Genomic DNA, 24,817 nt, shown 5'->3' with positions numbered 1-24,817 from the left:
ATTTATAGATAGCTACAAATCAGCCCTCTAACTATTCATCTTACTATTCAACAATCTCTTATTTCTCTTCCATATTTGACTTTTTAACCTCTAATTTTTACCTTTTGAATCGCTAATTTATTATTATTATTATTTGAGTTTCATTATTAATTCAGTTTAATGAGAGTGTAGATTTTTAATTTGATTAAATTATTATTTTTCCTTTTTATTTTTTAGTTTGATAATAATCTTTTGATTTCATGGATTTGAAATTATTCTAGTGAAATTAAATTGAAAACAAATATTATGCTTGTTTGGAAGTGTAGTAGTTTGTGTTTTTAAAAATTATTTTTCACTTAAAAATTATTAAAATATTTTTTTTATTTTTAATATTAAAACATCAAAATTATAAAAAAAAACACTAAAAAATTAATTTAATATTTTTTCAAACTAAATATAATTTCACCTGCAAGTTTCAAATAGATAAAATCAAAAGTAAGGGATTCAAATAGAAAAGTAATAAGAAGTTAGAGTACCAAATAAATGTAGTTTTCTTCTATCTAAAGATGTTTCGAGTCTATTAGTCTATTTTACTTTATAGTGTTGAACCCGGTTCAATTCCGTCCAGGGTTTTAAACAGCCTCCTCTTTTAGTAAAACCTGACCTAAACCCTCAAAAAACAACACACTGACACAGAGAGACTCTAAGAATCATCACAGAGAAGCAAGCAGAACCGGCGGCGGCGGAAATTGTCCGTCGAAACGCAGAAAGGAAAAAAAGCAAGCTAAACACGGTCGATAAATAGGCAGAAGCTATAATAATGAGGAAGAAGGTGGACGAGAGAATCAGAACACTCATAGAAAATGGCGTCAAATTACGCCACCGTTCTCTCTTCCTTATCATCGGCGACAAGTCACGTGACCAGGCACGCTTGCACCCTTTTCTGTTCTCTTTCAGTTTTTTTTTTTAATAATAACAAGCAGTAATTTTCCACTGCGATGCAGATTGTGAACCTTCATTATATGCTAAGCAAGGCAGTGGTGAAATCTAGACCGTCCGTTTTATGGTGCTACAAGGATAAACTTGAACTTAGCAGGTTCATTTTATTTTATTGAGCTTTATATTGGATTTAATTTGTGAAAAATAAAACAGAAGATTGATTAGTTTTTTTTGTGAATTTGTGACGCAGTCACAAGAAAAAAAGAGCAAAGCAGGTGAAAAAGTTAATGCAGAGAGGACTGTTGGATCCTGAGAAAGTTGATCCTTTTTCGCTCTTTCTTGAGACCGGAGGTTTGACATACTGTTTGTATAAGGATACTGAAAGAATTCTCGGTAATACTTTTGGAATGTGCATATTACAGGTAAGAAACTTAGCTTGTGTGTTTTAATTAATTTATTTATATTTTGTCTCTCTGTTAGTTATTCTGAAGAAGAATTATTGTGTTGTATTTTAGGATTTTGAGGCTCTGACTCCAAATTTGTTGGCTAGAACGATAGAAACAGTTGAAGGTGGTGGATTGATTGTGTTGCTGCTGCGCTCTTTATCTTCGTTGACCAGTTTGTACACAATGGTTATGGTATGATTCTCATCTCGTTGGTATTTAAGCCTTTTCGGTTTCTACATTTCTTGAGTGGGCTGCAGGTGCAAAGGGTGGGGAAGATGGATTATGTTGTCTTTGTTTTAACTCTTATAATTTGATGATGTTTCATTTTGTGTCTTTCAGTGGAATTGGAATGGTAGGTGATGGTTGAAAACTGCCATTATATTCTTTCTTTTTTATAAGATTTATGAGGCAACAAAACTCTAATTCTTTGAGCTTCTCGTCTTGCTTAGAAGTAAATGCTTATATAAGGTTTTACTGGTTTTAGGATGTTCATGAGAGGTTTCGTACCGAGTCCCATTCTGAGGCAACTGGGCGCTTTAATGAACGTTTCTTGTTATCACTTGCTTCGTGCAAAGCATGTGTGGTTATGGATGATGAGCTTAACATTTTACCTATTTCTTCTCATATAAGGTCAATCACCCCAAATCCTGTTAAAGAGGTGTGGCTTCTTTACTGACTGCAACTATTTTTCATATTTTGTTTCTTAGAGTGCTATTATATTTTTTTCTGTGGTTGTAATATCATCATAAAAATATTATGAAATGCTAACAGCATAGCTATAAGATTTTTTTTCAGTGTTGTCTTCATAGCAAGCAATTCTTTCATTATGACATACTAACAGCATAGCTAATGCATCAAGTATTCCAGTTTTATCTAAATGTTTGAGTTATCTTATCTCCTTTTCGGCTATTAAAGGATTCTGAAGGGCTTTCAGAAGCGGAAAGAAACCTGAAGAATTTGAAAGAACAACTCCATGAGGATTTTCCTGTTGGTCCTTTGGTCAAAAAGTGCTGTACACTAGATCAGGTAGAGAACACCTAGGATTTATTTCCCTGAAAGTGGATAACTAATGTGGCCGATACTTCATGGATGTCCTATTGGTTCACATTAAAACTTCTATGTCTGTAGGGAAAAGCTGTGATCACATTTCTTGATTCAATTTTGGATAAGACGCCGCGCAGCACAGTTGCTTTGCTGGCTGCTCGAGGTCGTGGGAAATCTGCTGCCCTTGGTTTAGCAGTCGCTGGAGCTATTGCAGCTGGGTAATGTGGATATAAAATGCTACATGTTTCTTTGATGGCTGTGCATGTTTATCCTAACAGACCTTTTATATTCAAATAATAATAATAATAAATGCTGTTGACAGGTATTCAAATATATTTATTACTGCACCCAGCCCTGAAAACTTAAAGACTTTGTTTGAATTCATCTGCAAGGGATTCGATGCACTTGAATACAAGGTACAGTTTACTTTTGTCCCTTTTCTTGGATGATATGCTTGATCATATCAGTGTGAACCATTTATACACGCTTAGCACACTCTTGTTGTTTTTACAGTTGCACTTTTCTTTTAGCATGTGATTTTAGCAAACCAATAGTTTCTAGTTGATTAACAAAGGTCAATAAAGGAATATGGACTGTTAAACAAAATTGGCAGTCAGCTTCTCTTTATATTCATAACAATTTGTTAAAGCATTTCAACTGGCCATGTATCCATAATTTTGTTTCCCGACAACATTTATTATGGAGTTTATTTTGCAATTTTCTTTTACTGCAGCTTGCTAAAAAGGAAAAAAGAGCGGTGTCATCTACATTGATTTTCTTGTTGCATTTAGTTTTCTGCTTTTTCTCTCATGCCATGAATATCTGGACATTGTTCAGGTCTGAAGCAATTGGGTGTGATCTCTTCAGTCAGCTTCTCTTTATATTCATAACAATTTGTTAAAGCATTTCAACTGGCCATGTATCCATAATTTTGTTTCCCGACAACATTTATTATGGAGGAAATGGAGTTTATTTTGCAATTTTCTTTTACTGCAGCTTGCTCTACCTTTAAGTTTAAAAAGGAAAAAAGAGCGGTGTCATCTACATTGATTTTCTTGTTGCATTTAGTTTTCTGCTTTTCTCTCATGCCATGAATATCTGGACATTGTTCAGGTCTGAAGCAATTGGGTGTGATCTCTTCAGTCCAGTTTTAAAACATATATTCCATAGTATATGTCATGCACACCTCTCTTAAGACAGTTTTTCCTGTTTGCTCTATAGGTTCACTTGGGTTTCTGTGCAAGTATTGGCTGTCATTCACCCTTTATCTTAAGCTTGTGACCTGGCTTTTTTATTTGCAGGAACATATTGATTATGATGTGGTGAAAAGTGCAAATCCTGAGTTCAAAAAAGCTACTGTGCGCATTAATATCTTCAAGCAGCACAGACAAACAATTCAGGTTAGAAGATAAAGGATCTTACATGTAAAATGTTGCTCTTAGCTAATTTGTTCGGTTCTATTGTTGATTTGTGAGGATCTTCTACATCATGTAATTAATTGCCTAATGTATGTGGTTTCTTGCATTTCCTTGCAGTATTTACAGCCACATGAACATGAAAAGCTCTCCCAAGTTGAACTGCTTGTTATTGATGAAGCTGCTGCAATTCCATTGCCTGTTGTGAGGTCCCTACTGGGTCCATATCTGGTTTTCCTTTCATCAACTGTGAATGGGTATGATACTTTTATTGTAACTTAAATTGGAAGTTATCATTTTCTTCAAGAGACCTTTGATTTCCAAAGAAGCTTCCATTTCCTTACTCAACAATAGTGATTTTTTTTCCATTTTTCTCTTTTTAACCATGCTAAATTAACTCTAATAAAGCTATGAAGGCATGCTTACATAAATGTATATTTTTCTTTCTACTTAAAGCTATGAAGGTACTGGCCGATCCTTGTCACTAAAACTTCTGCAGCAATTGGAAGAACAAAGCCAGATATCTTCTAAGAATGTGGAGGGCTCTCTTTCTGGTATACATTTGCACTTGGTTCTGATAGTTTTATAATGAGTCTGCTAAGAATGAATCTAGTGCTGCTAGGAATGTATGTGTTGATTATTATAGTATTAGGCTTAATGTTTCTCATGGCATATCTGTGTTGATGTGGGGAATTTCAAAATATAATGCTGAACTCAGCATGATCATATTTCCAACTCATTTCCAGAATATTATGGATATTCTTTTTGGGCTATATAATCCTGTTGCTCACTCGTTATATGTTAACTGAAATTGATGAAAATAGTGCAATATTTTAGAATGAATGTGGTGACCGCCGTGTCCTATCAGGCAGCTATATGTTTTGGGCCACAATCTCTTGAATGGTTTCTGCTTCAACTTATATGGTTCCAAGGACAGTACACTATTGGTGTTGTCTTGGTTTTCAGTTTTTGAAACTTTTAAATTTTGTAAATGTAGGCTATTTATTTGGAAAATTTGCTGTTTTCATTATTTCTTTGTGTATAGGTCGTCTTTTCAGAAAGATAGAATTAAGCGAGTCTATCAGATATGCTTCTCGTGATCCCATAGAATCCTGGCTCAATGCCTTACTCTGTCTCGATGTTGCGAATTCAATACCTAGTATCAGCAGGTCAGAATTAAGTCATCATCTTAATTGAGATCTCTGTTATGAAACCATCTCCATTGACTTTATTGATGTACTCTTTTTATGTTTGCCCAACTAGATTACCCCTACCCAGTGAATGCGATCTCTATTATGTCAATCGGGACACTCTTTTTTCCTATCACAAAGACAGCGAGTTATTTCTGCAGGTAAAATACTCTGTGATTTGATGTTTTTGTATTTAATTATTGGTATTCAAGGTATGGTGCTTATGTATCTTGATTTATGTAGCGAATGATGGCATTATATGTTGCGTCTCACTACAAAAACTCTCCTAATGACTTACAACTAATGGCCGATGCTCCAGCACATCATTTGTTCGTGTTGCTTGGTAAAACTTTTTTCTTTGAACTGATGTTATTATTATTTTATATTTTTATTGTTTTTTTTTGCATGAGATTAGGTTTGTACTAATAATATATGTACAGGCCCTGTTGATGAGTCAAAAAATCAACTTCCTGATATCTTATGCGTGATCCAGGTAAACTACCTAAGAGAGACACCAACACTTATTTTCTGCGCACTTTGTCATTTATTTTCTTCGATTAATTTGATTGACCGATTCTTTATCTCTTTTGGTGTCTTCTGTTCTATTTTGGCCAATAAACAGTCCACAAATATTTTACCTTTAGGATTTGTGAGGATTGAGAATGCTGTTTGGGCATCCAATGTTAATTGCCTACAGTAGCCATCTGAGTAGAGAGAGGAGCAATATTTAACTTCAGACAAGCCAAAAGTTTTTAGATTCTTTGTTCATAGCTGATGTTACAAATTACCAAGGTCCCCCTCTCCCTAAATACCTGTATTTCCACATCCCCCTCTCTCTAAATACCTGTATTTCCACATCATACATCACATTTATTTTCATCCAAACCCTACCTTTCACTGTATGCATCAGTCTTAGTTTCTGGTTTGGTCCCTATCTGAGCTGTATGTTGCTCCTCCAACTAACTGTTGTTCAACTCAAAAATTTTCTCACGTTTAGCAGTTGTTTGTAATCAGCTCTTGTCCATGTATTCTAGATGTAATCCCAGGCTATATCTCATTTTGCTTAACTTGACAGGGATTTTTGTTCTGTGCTAAGTATTGTTCTTAATATTATTGTTGGGTTATATGCAAATGTCCTTCCTAATTTTTGTAGTCATTGGAAATTTGCATAAACATTATTTATGATTCTCATTGCTATTGGTTGTCTTTATTTACAGGTCTGTCTTGAAGGCCAGATTTCTCGTAAATCTGCAATCCAAAGCTTAAGTGAAGGTCATCAACCCTCTGGGGACCAAATACCATGGAAATTCTGTGAGCAGTTCCGTGATACAGTTTTCCCTAGCTTTTCAGGTGCTCGTATTGTACGCATTGCCACCCATCCAAGTGCAATGAGGGTAAGTCTCTATCTTAATGATGCCAGATTGAGTCGCTTCAGATTCTTGTAATGCATTGTAATATACCATTTTTTATGTGGTTTTCAACACAGCTTGGATACGGTTCTGCTGCAGTAGAACTCTTAACCAGGTTTGTCTTTCTCTAGCTTCTAACATTATCATTTAACTAGATATTGCACTTGATCTTGCTCACAACTGGTAAGGTTGACGAACAAAAAATTGCAATAAGAATGGCATCTGCCTTTTTCGCCCTTGTTGTGTTTAGGTGATTTTTAGATATTTGTTGTATAATCGGTGGTTAAAAAAGATGACCTGACTTACAAATTGTGACCTAGGTTGTGATCTTAGATCAAGTATCCCTTTTCAGCAAGAATTAGTTGAACTGTTACAGAATTAGCCTTCTAGCTGATGTATTTTCTATCAAACATTACGTTCTTATACATGAATTATCATACTTCCAAGCAGTAGTTCCCTACACGGTAGTGTGGAACCTGGAATTATTGAACTAATTTTTCACTTGAAGAAGAGTTCAGACTTAATGAGACCAGTGATATAGTTTCATGGTTTATGAGCTAGCACATGAGCAGGCTTGATAGTTTTAGCTTATACTCCACATACAGTTTACAGGAAAAGTTTGGAGGTCCTCTTTTGAATTGCTGACTACTGTATCTTTTGTTTTATAGATAAGGAAAATTTAGTTTTGTGGACAAATATCCATATAGGTTTTGTCTATGACATTGCATCAATATTTCCGTTGAGCTTTTTAAATGTTCTGTTTATTTTGTTGAACCACAGTGTTGCATGACTGTTGATTCAAGTGTTAGAATTAGTGCTACAATCTCCCTCGTGAGATTGTTAATGTATAATAATGGAGCTGGAATAATGATGATACGAAGTAATGGCAAAAGGAGTGGCAAATTTTGTTGAAAGTGGTATAAAGAAATTCTTTTTTTAATTGCTTAAAAGACTCTGGGAAACAATTGTCTATAAGATTGAGAGTTGTATTATTGCTGACTTTGCTTCATAGTGAAACCTAGAAAATATGGATACATAATCATCATCATGGTCTTTATCTTGAGAAATAAAAGATTTTGCCGATATGAGAATATAATCCACATTCATATGTTTTGTGATTTGATATCCCAAGTTTGTGCTGTGTACGCAACAGTGTAATATAACGAGCACTCTAATATATAAGAGAAAGTTACTTGATGAGCATACTCTTTGCTTAATCATGTCATGATGCATTTACAAGTTAAATTTCTTTAAAAGTGGAGGCATTTACAATATTACTCACTGTAGGTACTTTGAAGGAAAAATAACTCCCATTTCTGAAGTAGATGATGAAAATGATGTGGAGATTCCTCGAGTTAAAGTTACCGAAGCTGCAGAGAAGGTCCATCCAGTGAACAAATTTTGATTTTATATTATGTTCCAATAGTTATGTTTCTTTAAATTCATTTCATGTTTGGTTCATATTCTAGGATACAGAGGTTTTTACTATCTTGTTATAATATAGATTCTAAATCTAAGCAATGTGATAAAAACTTATAACTTCTATCAAGAATTGGTGCAGTTTCGCTTGGCAAATAATTTCTTCTCCCTGAATATTCAATGTAGAATGATAACTATGAATCCATGAATATGAATAGTATCTTGCTACATTAGTTTGCACATGAAAATTTATTTTGGCAAAGGAAAGTACTTCTATGAATGGAGTCACATTATTTTGTACCGTATTGTGCTTGTAGGTTTCTTTGCTAGAAGAAAATATAAAACCTAGGACAGATCTTCCACATTTGCTAGTACATCTTCATGAACGGAAACCAGAAAAGCTCCATTACCTCGGTGTTTCCTTTGGGTTAACTTTGGACCTTCTTCGCTTTTGGAAGAGACGTAAATTTTCCCCCTTCTACATCGGCCAAATTCCAGTTAAGATGCCATTTCAATTTTGTTATATTTGTTCTTTTCTCCACAACATGTGCTTGTATAGACACAGCTTTCTATATAGATACTTTATTTGTTTATTGTTATCTTTTGAATTAGAATACTGTAACTGGTGAGCATTCATGTATGGTCCTCAAACCATTAAACAGCGATGATAGTGAAGTTAGCAGGTCAGATGAATGGGGCTTTTTTGGTCCATTTTACCAAGGTTGGTCCTATTTTCAGATCAATGTGTACCTTTTTATTTTTATTTGTTTAGTTCTGCACATTTAAAGCTGATTTCTCAACTATCTTCAGATTTCAAGCGAAGGTTTGCTAGGCTACTGGAAGGTGACGGTTTCCGTTCAATGGAATATAAGCTTGCTATGAGGTTAGATTCAAAACTTCAACTTCAAATGAGTTTCTGTTTAATATGCTCATGCTACTCTTGATATTTCAGTGTCTTGGATCCTAAGATTAACTATGCTGACATGGAGCAAGAACCCACGCCATCTGCCCCTGATGGATTTTGGAGGTCACTTACTGATGATCTATCACTATATGATTTGGAAAGGTTGAAAGTTTATACTGAAAACCTAGCTGATTTTCATTTGGTAAGATCTGCAAATGTCATATTCTCTGCAAATTGCTCTTAAATCAAATGTTTACTGCATTATAAATAATCTGATATGTGGAACATGCATATAATTTGAGGTCCATCTCTGCTTGGAAAATAACTTGGCTCTTAAGGCCCTGAACCCTTTCCACTTTGCGGAATGACTTTTAGCACTTGGACACCTGGCATCATTATACTTGGGCAAAAGGGTTGTTTACATGTAAATGATTTCTATTTCCCTCCATGCAACAACGTAGTTTTAGTTCTTTCCTGACCAATAATAGTAAATCTGCAAGTTAAAGTTAATGCAAAAACATGTAGTTTGTGTATCATGGATCAATAAGTAACCCCCTCCCCATGTATCGCTCAGCAACTGCAACCCATTGCTGAACTGCTTTTAAATTCAATGAAAACTGGAGGATGGACAGGGGTCTTTCGATCAATAGAAGACTTTGGCTTTTAATTGTTCTTGTGCAAACTCAAGATTTGGGCATGCCAGCTTACAATGTATTAGAGACTAGTATATGCCGATTTATTAGGTTCTGTGGGAAGACATGTATTTGAGAGGAAAGATAACTTCACTTATTTTCCTTTGTTGATAAAAGAAGAAAAATGCATATTAGATGGTTTCCCATTCTCGGCACCATTAGAAGAATATTAGACCTACTCTAACCAGAACCCATTTGTTTACCATCTATGCTGAAGCCCGGGATGAAGTGAGATTTAATTGATTTCAAGATAGCAGAAATGATTTGGACCAGCACATTATTTGTGCCTCATGGAAATAACTAAAATTGGCACCATTAGCAATTTAAAAATATGCAAAGATTTGTTAGGTGCTCTATTGTCTCTCTGTGTAATTCTAAATTGTTGTGTTTTTGTTTCCAGATTTTAGACATTGTTCCAATCCTGGCTCGTCTATATTTTCGAGGAAAGCTTCCCATATCATTGTCATATGTTCAGGCTTCTGTTTTACTCTGTGTTGGTTTGCAGCAACGAAATATTACCTTTATTGAGGTTTGATTACCAACTTGTCAGTTAGATAATTTCACATGTGCACTCATGCATGCACTTGTGCACATATCTGTATGTGTGCAAGAAAGTGGACAGTTTTCTGAAAAGTGGTAGAAATTTAGAAAAGTGCTTGTCACATTTGGTATAAAGGTTAGATCCACTCAATTTTTAATGCATACTTATATCATTTCTATCAATGTTCATATTACTTTTTATGCTTGTCTACCATGTCAAAACTGAGGGTGCTACTGATTTTTTATTACAGGAACAAATGAAGTTGGAAAGAACACAAATTTTGTCACTTTTTATGAAGGTTATGAAGAAGTTCTACAAATATCTTCATGGTATTGCATCAAAAGATGTAGAATCAACCCTACCCAGGTTAAAAGAGGTAAGATAGGGAGCCTGAACTTTGTGTACACCACAATGAAAAACATTGCCATATATAGATGTCTATTACATAGTTGCAACGTGAGGTCTGTTCAATCCAAGTACATCAATCCAATAAATATTCCCTAATTCCTAGCCTGGGAAATTTATCCCTTTTCTCCATCATTCACTCAACTAAGCTAGCAAAGTGTTGAGGCTAGCAATGCTTGGTCACATGAATCCTTTTTCTCCATTCAGCTTCATCATCAAGAGGCCAGACAGATTTTTACTTTGCATTTTTCCTCCTTTTCTAGCACAAGATTTATGCAATTCTTTCTATCGCTGCTAGTGTAATAACATTTTAATTCAGAACAATCTAAAGTCCTGATGTGAACAAAATTTTCAGAGGGAGCTGAGACCTCACAGCATATCGGTGGATGATGATCTAAAGGAAGCAGCAAAGCAAGTTGAGGTGTGTGTTCTTTTTCTTTCCTCTCTTTAAAGTTTAATCTTTGTATCTGTTATTATTATTTTTTTTTTCTCAAAGTGCAAAACTGACTGTAGGATGGGATGAAATCCAAGATGGAGGGTCTGTTGAATCCTGAATTCCTTCAACAGTACGCAATTGAGGGGGAAAAAGAAGAGTTCGACGATGCTTTGCAAAAACATGGTGGAAAGATAAACCCAGGTAGTGTTATTAGTGTAAAATCCAATAGAGTTAAACCAGAGAAACATGAAAAGCAAGAGAGTAGTAGGAGTGGGAAAAAGCGAGGTAAGGAAGACCGCGGCTCTAAATCAAATAAAAAGAGTAAATCTTAATCGTAAGAGCACGAGAATACTTCCTAACTTAAGCCCTGTGAAGGTGGCAAAGGATGAATGCCTTGAGCTGGAGCAGAATTTTATGGTTATGATTGTTATGATTAGTTCAGAATGTTGTTCTGTAACTCTCTTGGTCAGACCTAGACAAGATCTACTACATAATGGATAGCAAGCCGCAATTTTGATTGAGAAAGCTATTAGCCCTTGATTTTAAAGGATCTTTCAGTGTCATTTTTAGCCGCAATTTTGATTGAGAAAGCTAATGCCCTTGATTTTAAAGGATCTTTCGGTGTCATTTTTATCCATGTAAATGCCATTCACATACGCTTTGTGAGTGACATTTTGCTACTTTCCCTTGCATGAAAAGTTATGATTTCCGTGGTGGGTTTTCTTTCAAGCTCATCTGCCATGATTAAGGAGCGTGGGTGGGTGGCGCCACCACCTTATCTCAGTTGAGAGATGTTAAAAGTGATCGATTATTGGACTTGACAAATCCATATGGGCTTGGAAGAAAGAACGCTGAGTTTCTGCATGTCTTGAAACCATTAAATCACACGATGGGAGTGTGATGGATTAGATCTCACACGCTGAGTTGATATAAAATGGAAATTGCCACTTGCCAGTTTGGCTGGCGGACGCAGAAGTTCGTGCGGTGGCTGTTCATAAAATACCAACTGACATTGCAAGTTGATCGAGTCTAACTTGCTCTTTACACGATGGTGTTAATGTTCCACGCATTTAAATGTAAGCAATTCGTTTCCGGCTTGCATATGACCCTCCACTTGGGTGAGAAAGCTTGCGAAGATGGGAACTTCCTGAATGTCATTTCATAGCAGTAGGGCTGCCATCATAGAAAGCTATCCCCTGGCAATCAAGCTGCATTAACGCATAAAATTGCTATATCCAATCAGTTGATTAGAGCTGTGATCCAAAACAGAAGGGTCATTCTCTTGGTTTCGAGGAATGCTTCAAGTAAAATATCAAATCAAACCTATCGATGAAACAGATAGAGTTTCTGAATCCCCAAGGACTTCATATCACCAATTTTCTCATCCTTGGTTTCTGCCCTGAAAAAGGAATCCAATATCAACACCAACAAAGAAGCAGTAAAGCAGCTAGCTGCAGGTTTATGCCAAGTGTTGTAAACGCTAATTCCTCTCTCATTCACTCGGGATCTGCTTGGGTTTCTATGCTGATGCCTTGTCTCAGTTGAAGCTCACGACCCACCAGGTCTTGAAGATAGATTTGAAGAGCGGGATTGTTTCTGGGCATAAGAAACTACTAAGAATTGACAGATACAAGATGGAACTTTCTGATTCGAGTTCCGCCCAAGTAAAACACATCTGACTTTTCACATGCATTAAACAGAACAAATTTCAAGGATGGCTAGCAGAAGATCCGTTCTGTCCATTGTTTCCTTGAAATGGTTTGAGGAAGAATTGTTCACCGTTTACCAACAGAAGAAAACAGAACCAACCGAAAAAAATATTATCCCCTTCCTCTTTAGGGCACTAGCTTGGTAGCACAGTCATTTAGATGCTCACGGTCACAATTTGGAACTTCCAAGTCACAAACACGTTAGAAACTAGGAACTGGGTCTGAACATTCTTTCTCATCCATGCCTTCAGGAGCTCGAATTGATGACCCAAAAATAGCCATCTTCTCTGACAAATTCCGAATGGCATCGTGCTTGTTTGCCAATTCCATGAGCACCTTAATCCTTCTGAAAGAAACATTGCTTGGCTTATGCCCTTTCTCCACCATTTGCAAAAAACACTTCTCTGCTTCCACCAGCTTGCCCATATCACAAAGCAAGTCAAGCAACACATCAGATACCAAAATATATGACCCAAAACCTTTCTCTACCATATCATTCCAAAGTTGAAGTGCCATCTCCACCTTTTCATGCCTCTTAAACAACTTGATGAGAAACATACAAGACTGGGTATTCGGCAGGCACCCAGCATCCATCATCCTCCCGTAGAAATCCCAAGAGTTGCGCAAGTCATTTGACCAAGAAAATACTCGAAAGAACAAATTGTAACTAGTTGCATTTGGACTCATGCCCTTACTCTCCATCTCAGCCATCAAACTGTAAGCAGCATCTAGCCTCTTTGCAATACAATAATTCCTAATCACAGCATTGTATGCCGCAACATCTGGGTAACATCCATGCTCCTTCATCTCCTTCAGCATATCTCTTGCTTTATCAGGCTGGCCAACCAAACCCAACCCACCAATAATACTAGTATATGTTATCACATCCGGCAATATCTCCTCCTCCCTCATCCTCGCAACCACCCCATATGCCTTCTCCAGTTCTCTACCCTTACAAAACACATCAATTAACGAGTTGTACGTTACAATATCAGGCTTGACACCCAATTCCTTCATCTCCTCATAAAACAACTCCGCTTCCTCTGACGACTTCCACCCCGACAAAAGTATGTTAAAAGTTTGCAAATTGGGCCTAAAACCCTTCTTCAAATGATGATAAACATTTCTCGCATCGCTCATACTCTTCTCTTGACACAAAGTCCTCAACAAAGCATTAAAACAACTAGTATCAAACACCGGAACCAATCTCTTGAACTTCCAAAAAGACTCCACGGTCATTCTGACCGAACAAACCTTAGCAACTCTACCTAAAACAACTTGTAAAGTCCTCGGAGTTATCAAGTTCCGGTCTTTCCTCTTGATATCAATCAAAACATCCCAAATATGATCAAATTTGCGACTCCTACCCAAAATGTAAAGCATGGTATCTAAAGAATAAGAAGAGTGATAAAACCCTCTTCTATCAGCAGTGAAATTAAAGAATTCAAGTGCTTGTAAAGGGTTTCCATGGCTAAACCTGACCCTTTTGAGCACTTTATCTATCAAATCATTCGAGAGAAAAACCCCAGTTGATTTTAAGGATTGTTTGAGGTTTTGAGAGGAAGTTGAGTTACTTATGATGTTATAAATGGCATCTACTTGTATGTCTTTGTTGTTGTGGTTTTGAGGGTTGGTGTGGAGAGAGAGGAATGGGATTTTAGAAGAAGAAACATACCTTGATTTTTGTAGTTCAAAAGATAGAGACTTTAGATTCTTCTTAATCATCATCATCATCCCCGTTGTCTTCTTTTCTGATTTTACCAAAGCGAAAACAGAAGCTTTGGCGGCAGAGGCTGAGGCTGAGGCTGATGACGGTGGTGAAAAATAGAACATGACTAATGGGAAGTTTTTATTAAACGACAGCATTTTCAGATTCATTGTTTTCCAATTTTTGGGATTTTTAAGGATTATTTTAAAAAACAATTAACACAGAAAATTAAAAATATTAGCGGGTAGTACAATTTAAAAAATAATCGGTGAAATAGCATGGTTTTAAATATTCATATTTTTCAATTGCAACATGGTATAAATGTCATGGCTTTTAAGCGCAATTTATTTATTTAACACTGTATTTTTTAATTGTGACTTCTTTATATATTATGTTTTAGAATTGCAACAAATATAAATTGTGTTATTTTATCCAAAAAAAAATAGTTTTGTTATTTTACCAAATTTTAAAAAATAAAATATTTGATGTGGTTTTAGAAATTAACTAGTGAAAATGTATTTTTTCGAGGCATTTCTATTGCTTAAAAAGTTTCTAAGTGTAGGTCCAAAAATTTATGCATAAATATCATTAAATAAATCAAGAACTATATGTATTAGTAAATAAAAAAAACATTAATGTTAACTAAAAATAAAATCTGAAAAATCAAGAAATATTTGTATATAAAGATATTTAATCTTGTAAGACAGGATACTTACACGGTTGTGTTCGTTAAATCTATTAATCAAAATAATATTTTTATACAGCCAAACTATAATAGAGATAGACACATACATTAAATTATTTAAAGAAAAGAAAAGAAAAGAAAAAAATTATACAATAATGCACATATTAGAAATATTATCTGAAAATAATTTTTTTATTTTAAAAAATAAAGTTTATTTATATAAAATATTAAAAAAATTATAGATAAATAAAAAAAGTCGCTGCAAAAATTAAACGTACACAAAATAATTTTAAAAAAAATCTCTATCTAAAAAGGTTAAAGAAGCAAATATAAAAATTCATAAATGAGTGGTATTAGTTGAAATATAAATTTCAAAATTAATTAAAAAAGACATTAAAAAAGCAAAATTATATATATAAAAATAATAGTTTGGGTGTTATGGCTTAACTTGTCAAACCTATGATCTGAGCATGGACTTAAATGGATTATATAATATTTTTCTCTTAAATTTATACTTAAAAAACAAACAAGGGCAAAAAAATAATTTAGTTCATGTTGTTTTAGAAACTAACAAGTGAATAATGCCTTTTTTTTATATGTTTCAGTATATTTACTAGTTATGTGACTCGCGCTTCACCGCACGTAAGATATTTTTATCTCCTATTAAAAACATAATATATGCAGGAGTTGTTTTACGCATTTCTGTAGCTAAAAAGTCTTTAAGTGCAAATCAAAAAGCTTATGTATACATGTAATTAAATAAATCTAAAACTATGTGTGCTGATAAATTAAAAACAAAATTATTAATGCTAACTAAAAATAAAACTGGAAAATTCAAAAAACACGTGTAGATTAAGATATTTAATCTCGCAAGATAAGATATTTAATCGGTTATACTTGCTAAATATTGTTAATCAATAAAAAAAATTGTTCAATCAAATAATAATAGAAATAGACATACGCATTAAATTATTTGAATAAAAGAAAAAATATTATACAAGACTGCATATATTAAAAATATTTTTTGAAAATATTTTTTATTTTAACAAATAAATTTCATCTATACAAAATATTTTTAAAAAATTATAGATAAATAAAAAACTTCAAAAATTATACACACACAAAATAATTTTTTAAAAAATATCTATGTTAAAATCCAGATTTGCATACTATTTTATTTACTTAAATTGTAAGATTATCAAAATAATTCATTTAGAGATGCCCATCTATAATCATAATAAAATGATCCTCGTAGTTTTCACCACTTTTTATCAAAATAACACACTTGTACGCGTAAAATCATACATTATTTCATTTAAAATTTCATTTTACTTTTTTTAAATATGCTTCACCCCAAATTAAAATTTCTTCATTAAAGATATTTATAAGTTTATGTAATTTATCACTAGTAAATGTACTGATTTTATTACTTTATTTCATCCAAAATTTAAGTTAAATATCACAATTATTTTCCTTTTAATTTATTATTTTTAAATTAAAAATTACTCTATTTACCACTCACTTATTTTTAGGCTAGAGGTTCACATCCATTATTTTTCAATTTTTCAAAGACCCTCTCTTCTTGTAAAATTCAGACTTCAACATAAAACAAATGAATTGTAGGGCTAAAATATTAAAACCTCAATAAACATGGATAAAAATTGAAAATGAGAAAAATTTAAGGAAAAAGATTAATGCACCTCACGTGTAGTAAATGAAAAATGAAAAAAGAAAAAAAAAGTTGCATTTTTGTTTCAATGTCAAACTTTATTTCTAAGTTTTAATTTGTTTTAAGTAAAAAAATTGAATTTTATCTTGCCAAATCAAATATTAATTTAATATTGAATTTTTTTTAACACCATGAAAACTATATAGTAAGCTAATTGAAATAAATTATCAGTTCTAAATTCAATCAATGCAATATATAAGGTAAGAAAAAAGTTTCATGACTAGATGATTCAAGGAAAAAAAAACGATGTACAAATTGATACTCTATGACTACAATGTTTTTCTCATATTATTATTTTTTATTATTGTAATATGTTTAAGCCCTATATTCTTTAATTTGTTTATAAATTATTATTTTTATCAAATTCAAGTGCCTTTTCTTTTCTATAAATATAAAATGAAAAAAAAACTAGATAAAATGTGAAAATTTAATAGGGAAAGATGATATTTTTTGTAAAGAAGAATACAAATTAGTAACTGATTCTCATTTCAAAAAAATCTCGATGATCAACAATAATTAAAGGAATGTTTTATTTTTTTTTACTGTGTAATGATTAGTTATAACAATTTATAATTAAAAGACAAATTTTATAGAAAGCGATTGGTTATTATCATGAAACAAAAAAAGATGAAGATAATAAAAATAAAAATATATTAAGTTGAAAAAACAGAGATATAAAAATAAATCTATCTCTGAAATAATTTTGAAATGAATTTCTTTACTTTTAAAATAAGAGGTATAGAGAGGATATGTTTTCAAAGATAATATTTTTTATTTTTTATTTCTAAAATATCCTTATAAAAAACTCTCAACTATAAAATTATCTAACTAAAATATGCAATGATTAAAATAGTTATTATCATAATTTTAAAACCCAACTCGAGAGTCGAGGGTCAAGGGTTAAATTGACTTGAGTTGACCTAAGTCAACATAAAAATAAAAATGATTATTATTATAGTTTTAAAACTCAATTCAGAGGTCGACCTGAGACAAGACTCAAGTCAACACAAGAACAAAAGTGATTATTATCATAATTTTAAAACCTGACTCGAGAATCGACCTAAGAGAAGGTCCAAGTCACATGTCAGAAGAGTCAACATGAATTGACCTGGGTTAACATAAGATAAAAATAGTTATTATCATAATTTTAAAATTTAATTTGAGGGTCAATTTAGGAAAATACATGAGTCACATATCAAGAGGGTCAACTTCGGTTTACTCAAGTCAATATAAGAATAAAAATTATTATTATTATAATTTTAAAACCTGACTCGATAGTTGACTCGAGATAAAGTTCAGGTCACGGGTTGAGAGGATCAACCTAGCTGATCTATTTTTAAAAAAATAATAATCAAAACAACCTTGTTTTGACTAGATTTTTTTAAAATGAGAAGAATAAAAATTAAATTTGAGAAGGAAAGAATAAAAGAAGAAGAAAAAGAAGAAGAAGTTGGATCTCTAAGTCATTTAGATCATGCTAAGAGAGATTTCATTCTAAAAAGAAGTCCTTCATTGTTCATGTGATAAATTAGCCTTCATAAAATTAGCATTTCCGCATGATCTAGCGCGCGGATATGGCAAAAAAAAAAAAAAAAAGACTTTCCCATTGCTAGCAAGCATAGAAGAGAGAAAAGCAGCAGCTGATGCTTTAGTTCCTTGTCAAAATGCATGATTTGAAAAGATCAACAAGACTCTACTCGTTAGCTTGATTGCTCATTTTTACGGTGCATATTTTTGTAAGATTCCGTCTCATTTTGTTTTTTAAAGCTCAAAATAAACCCTAAATTTTACTCTCAACATTTACTGGTTTAAGTTCGATTTTACGCCATCCACGGTCACTTGTTCACCACATATTGATTTACCCCCTCCCAATTTCCATCCATTATTATTTGAATGATTTACACCCTCTGATTGGACTTACATCTCTTGTAACTTTGGGAATGAACACAGGCACAGCCTAACTTGCATCATGGCCAGAGCGAGTGGTCATGTTACACTGAACTCGTTTGAGGAATACCTCTAAGACCCTAAAGCACATGGAATATCACCAACACAATCTACGGACATAATTCTGTCTTGAACCAAAATAATCTCACTTCCATGCACTGATCATTGGAGATGTTGATGAACTTTCAAAATAGCACATAACCCCATTCCATATTTCATCAAACTTGACATTTTTGCAAAGCAAGTTGTTTATACAGTCATTTAATCCGGCGACGGCGCAAACCATTTCTTTTCCAGACTAAAGACTGCCATATGTGACCATGAATGTTTAGATACAGTTGGGAAAGGGAAGAAAATTAGTCTGCAAAGACAAGCGACTTTCTAAAACAAATAATTCATTGCAAGACAAGTGACAACATAATACCAGTTACCCCTCCTGGCTATCAACTTGAATTAACACGAAAAGGCACAGCTGTGATTCAACACCTTTTTATTATCAAAGCAAAACAGATGGTTATTTCCCACATTCTAGGCGGTGCCTGAAAAAAGCTCAATATCAAGCCAGACCATTAACAAGCCATGGAAGATTTAGAGAAAGTTCCTGATGTCCAAAGACCTCACATCAACCTCTTTCTCATTCTTAAATTCCTCCCTGAAAAAAAAAAAGACAGGTGATATCAATTAATTTTATCAATAAAATATATATACCAAGGAAAGGCTAATATTATCCCACTAATGACTCATCAATCTAACTTCAAATGGACATTGAAAATATTTTCCAGCAGGGAGCATATGCCGAGCTTTGACATAATGCATGGTTCTTGCCAGGCATTAGTAGAACTCAATTATGGCATGAATCAGATTTTGTTTCACAAAAATTTGCTCGAGGTTCTTTCTTTCTTTCCAGTAACATCGACTTCATGCTAGTACCCAAATTCAGGGATAGGGGTGAAGCCGGATAGAAGATTAATCAAACTCAGGTTGGATAGGTTGTAGTGCTGATCAAGCTTAGGTCAACGTTGAGTCATTTTACAGGTATTCTGCACAAGCACGGCTCAAGACACAAATATTTAATCATGCTCAGTTCATTAGGCTTGGTGGCTCACAACAAGCCTAAAGGTAAAGTCAAGTCACAGTCAAAATTCATCTAGCTAGAATGCCTTTTAAGGTTTCAAAGCATAAAATACAACTCGTAATTTTTTTTTGAATTTCTATGCCAAACAGTTTGTCAGAAGGAGCAGCCTTTTTGTCAATCACCTTCATTCAAGAAAAAATTGAAAATAATAATAATAATAATGAGATAAGAGAATGTCCTCAAGCTTTTTCAATCTTTTCCCTATTTTCACTACACATTACCTCCTAAAGATATAGAACACGGGTTTTTATTGCTCTAGAACAAGCCACTTTGGAACGCTTTCAAAAACACATAAAATGCCCATGTTCATGAACAAACCTAGTTGAGCAACCTAACAGTCACGCTCGGCTAGACTTACTTTTAAACAAGCTTAAATTTTGTTCAAGCTCAGCTTGAATTATGCTCTAACCTAGTTCGATCGAGCTTAGAATTGAGTCAATTCGAGTTGTTTGGGTTCACTTACATCCCTATTCAGTGGTCATTCATCAGGAATACAATAAAAGACTCTGAAAAAAGTACTCTTTCCCAGAAAAAGAAAGAAATGGGAGCTCAACCCATGTCCATCCTATTTCTTTACTGCCAGCCCGAAGCCAAGTGTAGGAAGCCAGCATGTCTAGAACCAAGAGGTTCAGAATCACAAGACAATAAGCACAAAAACAATAAAAAAATACCTCTTCCTTTGTGTTTCCATCGCCTCGACAGCATCCTTCTTCAGCTCCTCCAATTGTGCCTTGGCAATTTTAAGTTCCAACTCCTCTTCATATTTTGGTAGATCTTCCCTACGAACTCCAAGCCTATAAAGATAAAATAAAAAAAGAGTCAAAACTTCCCTTCTGATATTACAAATTCCAACTAAAGAGAAAAATCATCACAATAGCCACCATAAAGGAACCAGGAAGAAAAACACGTTGGATACTATCTCCATGTCAAACTCACTGCACTAGAACTACCAACCGTGCCAACATGCACTTACCAAACACAAACTAGTTGCTGGTAATAGTAAATCAACATGTTAGTTACATTGACTATTCATTAAATATATAGACAATATATAGATTGTCTATATATTTAAAGTAAGTCCTCCAGTCAATATATAGACATGCAAACTTCTTTTGTAAACCAATTCATTAAATGGTTCATTTGTCAATAAAAGCAAACATTCATAAGTCCTCAGACAGCTAAGGACTGTATAAGCTTCAGGTTTCAGAAGGCAAGGAATGATCATGCAGCTAAAATAACTCCATCAAGAACTTTTCATATATACTAGACCATCACTAAGTACAATAGTCTTGCAGGTAAGATAAACCACATCACCATTCAAAAAAGAAAAAACAAAGAAGTATATTTAGTTGTTAAATCAACACTTACTTCTTATTAACCTTATCAAATTCCGCCATAAGAAGAGCCATTCCTTTCTTATCGTTCCTCATCAGAGGTTGCTTAATTTCCTTTTCAACTTTTTCCAATGCATCCATCGTCATAGCCTCTACACCAAGCTCATCAGAGAGACCTCTCCTGAAGCGGAAAAACCCATATCCATCATTACATTGCAAATGAGAAATGCAAAAAGGGAATGCTAAGATATCGATATAACTTTGGATTTATAACAAATGAATAGCACATCAGTCTCTAGGGATGTTAGTGTTAATTTCAGATCCACAGGGACAAATGTTTATCAAGGCAGGGCAGCGGAAAAAAAAGCTATTTCTTCTACATCCTAGTAAGAGGATAATTCATATATAGCAAATATGACATGAAGCTTCATTTGCTGCAGCAACAAAATCTAGAACAGGTTAGACAAGATCTTGGAAAAGAGGATTACTTGGTTCTTATTTCCTGTAATTTCAGAAAAAATGACCGAGCATCTGGAATATCTTGTGTTTCTTCTTCAATAGTAAACTGGATCCTTTGTGATTCTGAAAACAAGCCAGCCCTGCAGAGACAGAACATAGGCCAGTAAATACATCATAGATCATTAAATGAAAGCATACCAAATTCAGCACAAACAATGCATATAAATCCATTCAATGCAAGATCCACCAGAACCAAACCAAATGCTCACCCAAAAGAAAGAGGGGTGCTAAACATGGAAACACCTCAGAAGAAACTTGAGAAACTATCAGAAAATAGAAGAATAAAGAATATCTTACTTCTCTCTAATTGTCTTCATGACCTTTGCATAATGAGACACGGCAGCTGGATTCTCAGGATCAATGGTGATCTTTTCCTTCCGAAGTACCCCAATGGCTGTCTCAAATTTCTGCTTGATGTCCCGAAAGATGTCCTTCAACATCTCTGTTTAGTTCAAAGGAAAATTTGCATTAAGTTACCAAATCATCACTGTGTTCATTGTGAATAGTTGCATCTACCAGGAGTAAAAGATGTTATAATGGATCATAGAGTCATGAACAAACGACGATGATTACCACGTATTTTACTTTTAACTGGATTTTAAGAGTATCCTAGTTAGAATATGAGGCAACAATATAAATCATTGTGATCGTCGTCGTCGTCGTCGTCGTCATCATCATCATCATCAACAACAACAACAACAACAACAATGCAACAGCAACAACAAAAACAACAACACCTCAATCCCCAAACTGATGAGGGTTGGCTGTTAGCCCAAGAGATTAGAGTTGCATAGTATGAAGGTTGTAAATGCTTTATTGGGCTGTTCAAAAACAAAATTAAAATGTAATTTTGCTCTGATCTTTGTAAAATATTTTTTCAAGTTCCTAGCACGATGCATGTGGTCACATGGCCACCAACATTCAACTTTTTGGTCCAGCACTTATCATCTCCAAACAACATGCTTTGAAAGTGGCAAAGCTAAATTTTGAGTGTCATCAACAATACATGTGACAAAAACCCATTTAATAACAGAAGTTTAAGGGTGTACTGACCATCTCCCTTGAGCCCGGCAGGAGCAGCCTCTTTTGCATAATAACGAACTGGAAAAGCATGTTGCTGATTCAAAATGGCTTGACTTCCATACAACTGCATAGACCCAAAATATACCCCCCCAAAAAATAAATCATTATTAGTCAAAACAAAATCCCAATAATTGATCGAAAAATCACGGCACATCCCTAAAAACTTTTAATTTAATTCCACGATAATTCCCCTAACAGAACCCACAACAGAATTTGAATTTCCCATAAAATCTAATATTCCCAACCAACAATTAATTCCATCCTCAACAGAAAAATAATCGTAGCAAAAAAAAAACCCACATTGACCCAAAAATCTAAAATATCTAAAAAAGTTCAACACTTCTTCAGTTTTATAAACGAAACATAATATATAAAAAAAAAAAACATCAGAGTTAATAGATTCATCATTTCCTCGATTTTGCGGGAAAACAAACAGGAATCGAAATCCTACGGTAAGAAATGAATGGATGAATGGAAACGAGGATAAGAAGATCTGAAAGAGAGAAGAAAAGTAGTTACCTGTTTGGATCTGGACATGAGACGAGAACTGAAAGCCATGACTTTTTCTTTTCTTTTCTTTTTTTTCCCGGTGGGAGGACTACACTAGGGGTGTTTGGCTCTTTGTCTTTTATGACCACTGGAATCCCCACCTGAGCTGAGAGAGGCAGAGAGAGTGTTCGTTTTCACTTTTCAGGAGTAGGTCAGTCTTATTTTTGCACCGTTGGATCTTTTGGGTTTTATGTTAAGCCAACCGCTACTATTTTTTTCCCTAATTCTTTTATCTCAATATTATCATAGTATATACTTTAATTTAATTTAAAGATTAGAAGGATTTAGTAATTTTTTAATCTCTATTTTTTAATTACTTTTTTCACTTAATATTATTTAATAAAATATTTCTCTTACTGTGCTATTTTTAAGAAAACAATTTAAAAAAAACATTTTAGATTTACAAAGAGAAGTTGGTGATAATTTTAAATTAGTCGATACAAAAGAAAAATTAGTGACATGAAAAATCAAAAGCATTGGCACAAATAATATTTATGAAACCGTTGAACAAAATGTTAGATAATATGATTGTTGAAATTTTTTCAATAATACTTCAAAATAATTTAGAAGAAATATATGGCTTCAGTGTAAACTGAGTTGTTTTTTTTAATATAAAAAATGATATTTATGCACTGAATCACACTTAAGTTATAGATACAACTGGATATAATAAGATAAGATGGTTTTATTTAATAATATGATTAAAAAACATAAAAGTACATAAAACAATTATTTTAAAAAAATCATAATTATAACTAAAAAAAATAAATTAAAATAAATAGTGATTGTCAATCCCTAACAACATAAATATAGAATGATACAATTAGAAGAAAAAAATTAGTCAACTAAACAAAGATTAAAAAAATAAAACACCTGTAAAATCAGGTAAGGATGCCAAATTTCATAAGCCAGATCATGCGAACAAAATAATTTAATAAAAAGAAAAAAAATAAAAATAATGAAATTTAAATTAAAAAAATAACCTAATTTTGAAGAATGAAACAAAAAAATATAAAAAAATAACCCCGAAAAATACCAAGTTACCTAGCCAAACATGCTACCTAGAGCATGATATCGTAATAACCTGATTGAAAGGAAAATAAAATTACAAAGCCTAATTTTCAAAATGAACAATGATGAAGGATGACATAAAAAAAAATAAGTGAAAAAAAATGATTTCAGGCATTGTTAGTTTTTTATACTCATGACTCGAGTTATTAAACTAGAAGTATCATATCTGGAAAAATCACGAATCTCATCTCCCAATAAATCAAATATCGAATGATAAAATAGAAAAAAAAATTAATTATATAAAAGGAACAAATATAAAAAAAATAGCAATTAAAAGAATGAGGATCTTACTTGAAATAAAAAGCAAATAAGATGACAATTTATAATTTTAAATTGAAGGAGCAAATTGAAAGGAAAAATTAAATTCACAAAAGGATCCAAAACAAAATGTATATAAATTAAAAAATAAGGACCAATTTTTTTAAAAAAATAGCAAATTATAATTATAGATCCAAGGATGAAATTGAAATTTAACAAATGAGCCAAGAACAAAAATATAAAAAATAAAGATCAAAATTGAATATCAGTA

At 33.3% G+C, this 24,817-nt stretch overlaps 3 protein-coding genes across 3 annotated transcripts; 1 reads left to right on the top strand and 2 right to left on the bottom strand.

The window, feature by feature from the left end:
• Positions 1 to 599: 599 nt before the first annotated feature.
• On the top strand, positions 600 to 11,366 carry LOC133673078 (RNA cytidine acetyltransferase 1-like). The gene is made up of 26 exons (XM_062093707.1): positions 600 to 904; positions 984 to 1,075; positions 1,169 to 1,340; positions 1,434 to 1,556; positions 1,849 to 2,022; positions 2,280 to 2,390; positions 2,493 to 2,626; positions 2,731 to 2,824; positions 3,710 to 3,808; positions 3,944 to 4,080; positions 4,280 to 4,377; positions 4,869 to 4,992; positions 5,087 to 5,174; positions 5,257 to 5,356; positions 5,454 to 5,506; positions 6,231 to 6,407; positions 6,500 to 6,537; positions 7,710 to 7,803; positions 8,159 to 8,338; positions 8,454 to 8,562; positions 8,652 to 8,724; positions 8,794 to 8,947; positions 9,838 to 9,966; positions 10,229 to 10,354; positions 10,739 to 10,804; positions 10,897 to 11,366. The coding sequence occupies exons 1-26, from the start codon at positions 800 to 802 to the stop codon at positions 11,149 to 11,151; spliced, it is 3,105 nt and encodes a 1,034-aa protein (XP_061949691.1). The 5' UTR covers positions 600 to 799; the 3' UTR covers positions 11,152 to 11,366.
• Positions 11,367 to 11,691: 325 nt separating this feature from the next.
• Positions 11,692 to 14,358, bottom strand: LOC133673079 (putative pentatricopeptide repeat-containing protein At1g02420). Its single transcript, XM_062093708.1, has one exon. The coding sequence runs from the start codon at positions 14,260 to 14,262 to the stop codon at positions 12,730 to 12,732; it is 1,533 nt and encodes a 510-aa protein (XP_061949692.1). The 5' UTR covers positions 14,263 to 14,358; the 3' UTR covers positions 11,692 to 12,729.
• Positions 14,359 to 18,775: 4,417 nt separating this feature from the next.
• LOC133673412 (probable ATP synthase 24 kDa subunit, mitochondrial) lies at positions 18,776 to 23,384 on the bottom strand. The gene is made up of 7 exons (XM_062094196.1): positions 23,188 to 23,384; positions 22,639 to 22,732; positions 21,883 to 22,027; positions 21,555 to 21,665; positions 21,101 to 21,247; positions 20,404 to 20,526; positions 18,776 to 19,249 (listed from the first exon to the last, which is right to left on the bottom strand). The coding sequence occupies exons 1-7, from the start codon at positions 23,224 to 23,226 to the stop codon at positions 19,186 to 19,188; spliced, it is 723 nt and encodes a 240-aa protein (XP_061950180.1). The 5' UTR covers positions 23,227 to 23,384; the 3' UTR covers positions 18,776 to 19,185.
• Between the last annotated feature and the right edge of the window lie 1,433 nt (positions 23,385 to 24,817).

The sequence above is a fragment of the Populus nigra genome, chromosome 14 (assembly GCF_951802175.1).
Source record: "Populus nigra chromosome 14, ddPopNigr1.1, whole genome shotgun sequence".
Lineage (NCBI taxonomy): Eukaryota > Viridiplantae > Streptophyta > Magnoliopsida > Malpighiales > Salicaceae > Populus > Populus nigra.
The sequence above is the reverse complement of the archived record's forward strand: the minus strand, read 5'-3'. Positions and strand labels throughout refer to the sequence as shown.

Excerpts from the sequence above, each read along its gene's own strand:
- LOC133673078 (XM_062093707.1), top strand. The coding sequence starts at position 800 with ATGAGGAAGAAGGTGGACGAGAGAATCAGAACACTCATAGAAAATGGC. Across the intron at positions 1,076-1,168 it reads GATAAACTTGAACTTAGCAG|TCACAAGAAAAAAAGAGCAA; the intron begins GTTCATTTTATT and ends TTTGTGACGCAG. Across the intron at positions 5,175-5,256 it reads ACAGCGAGTTATTTCTGCAG|CGAATGATGGCATTATATGT; the intron begins GTAAAATACTCT and ends TGATTTATGTAG.
- LOC133673079 (XM_062093708.1), bottom strand. The coding sequence starts at position 14,262 with ATGATGATGATGATTAAGAAGAATCTAAAGTCTCTATCTTTTGAACTA.
- LOC133673412 (XM_062094196.1), bottom strand. The coding sequence starts at position 23,226 with ATGGCTTTCAGTTCTCGTCTCATGTCCAGATCCAAACAG. Across the intron at positions 22,733-23,187 it reads TCATGTCCAGATCCAAACAG|TTGTATGGAAGTCAAGCCAT; the intron begins GTAACTACTTTT and ends GGGTCTATGCAG. Across the intron at positions 20,527-21,100 it reads TTTGATAAGGTTAATAAGAA|GCTTGGAGTTCGTAGGGAAG; the intron begins GTAAGTGTTGAT and ends TTATCTTTATAG.